Source organism: Centruroides sculpturatus, unplaced genomic scaffold, assembly GCF_000671375.1.
Source record: "Centruroides sculpturatus isolate CEXI.00-Female unplaced genomic scaffold, Cexi_2.0 scaffold1606, whole genome shotgun sequence".
NCBI lineage: Eukaryota > Metazoa > Arthropoda > Arachnida > Scorpiones > Buthidae > Centruroides > Centruroides sculpturatus.
In genome coordinates, this window is record NW_019385762.1 from 55,504 (window position 1) to 61,159 (window position 5,656).

The 5,656-nt window shown below is 32.7% G+C and overlaps 1 protein-coding gene across 1 annotated transcript in view; it reads left to right on the top strand.

The window, feature by feature from the left end:
- The window catches only part of LOC111641870 (PIH1 domain-containing protein 1-like), a 28,602-nt gene extending 23,244 nt beyond the window's left edge, over positions 1-5,358 (top strand). Inside the window, exons 5-8 of the mRNA XM_023388122.1 lie at positions 1,448-1,547; positions 1,615-1,756; positions 5,016-5,159; positions 5,219-5,358. Of these exons, the coding sequence (XP_023243890.1) occupies positions 1,448-1,547; positions 1,615-1,756; positions 5,016-5,159; positions 5,219-5,260 (428 nt within the window). The 3' untranslated portion in view covers positions 5,261-5,358. The remainder of the gene's footprint in view (positions 1-1,447; positions 1,548-1,614; positions 1,757-5,015; positions 5,160-5,218) is intronic.
- The last annotated feature ends 298 nt before the right edge of the window (positions 5,359-5,656 follow it).

The window sequence follows — 5,656 nt, forward strand, 5'->3', positions numbered from 1 at the left end:
CGTACCCTATTAAAACGCAAAAAACCGCATCTAAAATAGTATAAATAGAAGCAGAGTTCTTTACCGTAAGCCTTAATCCTAACCATCTCCCTTCAGTGGGGGGAATTTCAACACGTATATTATATAAAAACACGTGCGTATTCGAATGCGGCGTTGTGTCAAAATTTGAAAGGAATCGATAGGAACAAACGAACATTACATTTTTATTTATATAAATAGATAGAAGATGATCCGCTTTAGTTCATTTTCACAGAAAAGCAAACTTAGGGCGTCGTACTCGTAGCGCCATCTGTTGGACATAAAAGCCTTAACCTACATGATATATTTTAATTTATATGAATGTTTAATGGAATAATATACAGCCTATGTCCACCCTGAAGGTCCATTCTAAATATTGATGAAAGAATTTTTGAAATCAGATGAGTAGTTTCGGAGATTACCTGCTGCAAACAAACTTACATACATACTTACAAACATTACCTCTTTATAATATTAGTATAGATGTAACTTTAAATATGTATTTATATTAAAAAATATTTTAAAATTAGTGGAAAAGATGAAAAAATACAAAGTTTTTCTTCTTTTGAATCTGTTTTTTCATTAATACTGTTAAATATCAAATATTCTATTTAATTGTTTCACTCTTCTATAAGCCAGGCAGGTATATAAATAAAAATAACAAACACACTAACCTTAAGTTTCTCCCAGCAGAATAGTGAAAAATTAAAACAAACAAATGCTTTTGGTCTACTTCTAACACTTGCATCAGATTATTTAAATGCTTTGATGTTGAATTTGAATTTACATAAGGTTCTTTGGAGCATTTCATTTTTGAATATTGAAATGTTTCAACAATCTGATGGAGGTCTTCAAAATAGACCAAAAACATTTGTTTATGTAAATTTTTTTACCATTCTGCTTGGATAAGCATAAGATTAGTGTTTATTTTTATTTATTCTATTTAATAAAAAACTAAATGTTAGTGCAAAATAAAACAAAAAAGTAATCATTAATTTGAAATCATAGTGTTCGCTAGCAAAAAGAAACAATTTATATTAAAATTAATGAGCTCAAGGAGCTCAGTCTCAATCAAGCTTTGAGCTCCGGCTTGCCCATCTCTAAAACAAAACAATTTCAACATCCTGTGGGATGAACTGATTATTATGATCCATGGGTCTTTACCGTATAAGGAATCTTGCCTTCTGCAGAAAAAGTATAATTGTTATTAAATAATTATATTTTTAGTATTTTATGCAATTTAGGCAGTTCTAGATCAATTTTTGGTTTTCTGTTTCACTTGTTACTTTATATGATATTTCTTACTACTAATGAAAAATATCGAAAATGATCGTCGATTTTCTGTTTGTAACAATAGTCTACTTAATTATTATGTTTTAATAAAATATAAAATTGTCTATATTCTAATTAAAATCTTGTTGAAAAACAGAATGTTATGTTATTTTAAAGAATAAAAAGTATCATGGATCAATGCCTGTGCATAATATTAAATTGCGTCCAAAGACATTGGTTACTGAAATCGAGGAAAGGTAAATACATTTTGGAGAGCATTTTTTAAAAATAAAAAGAATTTTTTTTAATTTTTATTTCCATCAGTATGCAAAAAGAAGATAATACAGACATCAATCACCATCCAGAAGTATTACTGAAGGAGAAAATTCCTTCTTACATAATTAAGAAAGAACCTATCCATGACTTTCCACAGAAGTTGTTGTGTGAAATAGATCTCCCAAAAGTGGTAAATATGTCATAGTTTAATAATATTTTTACATTAATAAATTATAACCTTTGTGTTTATACATTTGCAATAAACAAATTTATGTAGCAGAAATGAGGTCTTAAGAACTATGTTCCTGTCAACAAAATAATTGCTTATTATTTTATAGTTATGAGGTTTAGTGTCACAAATGAGAAAAAAACAATAATTTTATGATAAGCCTAGTAACAATTGATTTTACAATATTTTTTTCAAAGTAATGTGACTTCTACAACATATTTCTGATAATGCCCATATTACATCTGGAAACAAGTCCTGGAAAGCTTTTTTTAAAGTACATCTAGCACAGCAAGCTGATGACTTGAAATAACTCATCTTCATTGACTCTTTAATCTTCAGGAGCCAAATCTCAAGAGTAGGCATCTAAAGAAGCATAGGCACCTTGTGTTTGGTAAGGTATTAATGTACAAGTAGAGAACAATGTAATACTACGTTCGCACACGATCTACGACTCACTTCAATCTCGATTTACCTACAATCTGGATTGTAACTGTTGCCAGACGAACGTCGTGCTGTTCACACAGGCAGTCCGCTTGAGAAGAACCCGGCTATTACATGCAATGATAAAACTGACATAACTATGCAGTAAGTCACAAACACCAACAAACAAAATGGAAGTTTTGGTTAGAAATAAATACCTTTTCTTGCCATATATATAATAATAGACAGATGATATCATCTCTCCAAATATATTTTTATTTCTCTGTTGATAGTCCAACACGTGTTCTGCATCCATCTTGTATTTTCTCGGGCATGTGGGATTGTGGTAGCTCTCTTATGACTGGATCTAGTTTCAAGAACTCTCTTGGGTCGATTGTGGTTGTACCTTGTTTCAGTTGAGATTGAAATGGTCGAGAGAGATCACACCATGGCATAGTCTCCGACCTTGGTCACAATCTAGATCGAAATGCTCGGTTCAACTGGGGTATAAGGGTGGTTGTGGTTTCAGATTTTACAGCCCACAATTTAAGACTTTCTTCTTGATTAATTTGCATAAATACTGCAGAATAACAATGTACTATAAAGTACATCTCTATTAACTGTGTGACTCTTAGGATAAACTGTTTATGTATGACTACCTTATTGTCATAGGAAACCTTGAACATGACTTTCCCTTTTAATCTGTCCTTGCAATGCTTTTTTTGATGCATAGAGGATAGTGACTTTCAATTTAAAGACTGTCTGTGTGACATGCAGAAAGTATTATATTTCATCCCCAGTTGTCACCTAGTTTGAGACAGGATCTTTTTCATTTTCATCAATCAATCCTCCATACATGAAGGATCATTCCACCTGTTGTTCATTTGTCAGCATTCTTGAGACAATGTACTGGCAAACATGATGCATTTTGAGATTGTCAAGAAGGATCTTATAGACTAGACTGTTTGAAATTAAATTAAAAATTAAAATACTGGTGGTAGCTCCAATATAGATAATTTCCTCCTCTAATATTATATTTTTAATAGAATTTTATAAACTCCCGATTTTTCATTCAACGTGAGAATGTCTCTATCGTTGCACAATGTTCTTCGTAGTGACGGTTGAGGGTTTTCCAACCCCCAAGCTTCGTTAACTCTGCTATTACTTTGCTTATTTGGAGAGCACTCCTCATTCCATCCAAGCTTCATTAATTGATGAAGAATTACAAATTATCAAAAGAACAATGTACAATGCCAGATATTCTAACTCCAAATATTGATATCTCTACAACCGGGTCATAAACAAATTATTTCCAAAATCTTTCCTCTGCAACAAAGAAAGCCTAAAGATAATAAACCCTCCAATACCATACCTGGGCACCATCTCACTAAAAATAACACGCATATTCAGGAAGCATGGTTTTATATTACCTATAACCCCTCAACCGTCACTATGAAGAACATTGTGCAACGATAGAGACATTCTCACATTGAATGAAAAATTGGGAGTTTATAAAATTCTACTAAGACATTTGCATATAATTTTCTCTTGAATCTGATTGATTGTCTCTGATTGAAAGCTTCTGGACTTCAAATGCTCTAGAATTTAGTGGTAGTTCTTCATGTGAGTTTTAGTGCTTCCAAGCTTGTCAGTGATAGATCCAGCACTTTTCTCCCTTGCTGCAGCTCTGGGGTCAGTCAGTTATAGGAAGAGGCACAATATTCTGGGAGATTATAGCATGATACAGCAAATTTATAGGTATCCTGCTGGTATAGGCTGCAGGATACCTATAAACTGTGGTGAGTGGACCTAATTGGAGCATCCATGAATCTACAAATCTGCATTGATTGATCTGATTTCTGAGATCCCAATTTTTTTGTTCCAGTGACTTGCCCTTAGTGTGGTGTTTCTAGGTTTGACTAAGCATTTGTGAATTTTGTCCATCATTTCTTGCTGGTAAAGCAAGAAATGATGGACAAAAGTCTTTCTTGAAAGTCATTGCAGCTTGTGGTTAGTAACTGATGCAGTGGACAGATTAGCACTACTACTTGCTTTATTGCCACCACACAACTTTGTACATGAATAAGGAAGATTTGAAAGATTTTGGCTTTCTATTTTCCCCATTGTCCCATAAAAAAGTTGGGGTTGGGGCGTATTTTTCTGAGTAAACCTCATAATTTAGATTTTATACAAAGACCACAAACATAAACTATCTTCCAAGAATAGTTTTTACTTAAATTCTTACAGATGCCAATGTGCATGCACTGTAGGAAGCAATTAGTATAGCAGTGTAGCCTTAAGGTAGATTCACATTAGAACTGTCTAGTTTGCTTAAATCATCTTCGGTGATGGTTACTACAACTGTGTCAGTGACATGCAAGACAGTCTGATCCACAGTGGATAATGCCAAGAAATTGACCAGTTTTGAAGGTGTAAATAATATCAAAACCATGGAAGAAGTTTTCAGATTACTATTAACTTTTGTTAAAAAATATAATAAACTAAAATAAGCTGAATGTGGCAAGAACTGTATTCATTGTTTGAACAATATGTTTCATTGGTTATGGTTATATAGTTTGGTAATTTAAATATAATTTAATTTTGTTATGTGTACTTCCATTTGGAATTTTAATGATCATTCTTTGGTGTATGATACAATGAATTTGATTGGCATGATGGTTTTAGTGTAAATCTGCCTTTAAAGAGGTGCTGTTTCACTTATTAGATAAAAGGTGTAGACAGCCAAACAATCTCAAAATTTCCATAAGCCCAATGTTAAAAACAGAATAATTTTTGTCAGAAAAACAGCAATGACCTGACCTTGTACATTGGAGAAGATCGAATAATGTTGATTGACAAAGATGACATTTATCACCTGGATTTGTTTCTGCCATATTTTGTTGACCCAGATCAGATCCGAGCCAAGTTTTTTATCCAAAAAAAGGTAATCCTTTTTAATTCCTTTATTTCTCCAACAAAATAACAGTTGATATTCTCTTTCAGAAACTGAAGATAAAGATTCCTGTTGTCTCTTTCATAAAGTGAAGATTGAGATGCCAATTAGAAGAAAAAAAGTTGAAAGCTGTTCATTGAAGCCAAGTGGTAGCAGATGACCATCAGGTGTTCATTTATTACACCACAAATATAAATAGCACAAAAGCTGTTTTTTTTATTAGAACTAGTTAAATCCATTGATAAGTCTTAACACCCATTGCTTCGTGAGTGCCTCAGTGGAACTGTGGCCAGGACACAATATGAAAGCATTTACAATTACAGGGATTTTTTTCAACTTCTGATGTGCCAGGAAAAACAACAGTTTTTATCTTCACTGTTCTATTTACAAAAGTTAGATACAATTTTCAGTACTTTTCTACATAATCACCATTTCGATTTGAGCATTTATCATACTGTGGCACCAGCTTTTCTGATTGCTACTGCCTG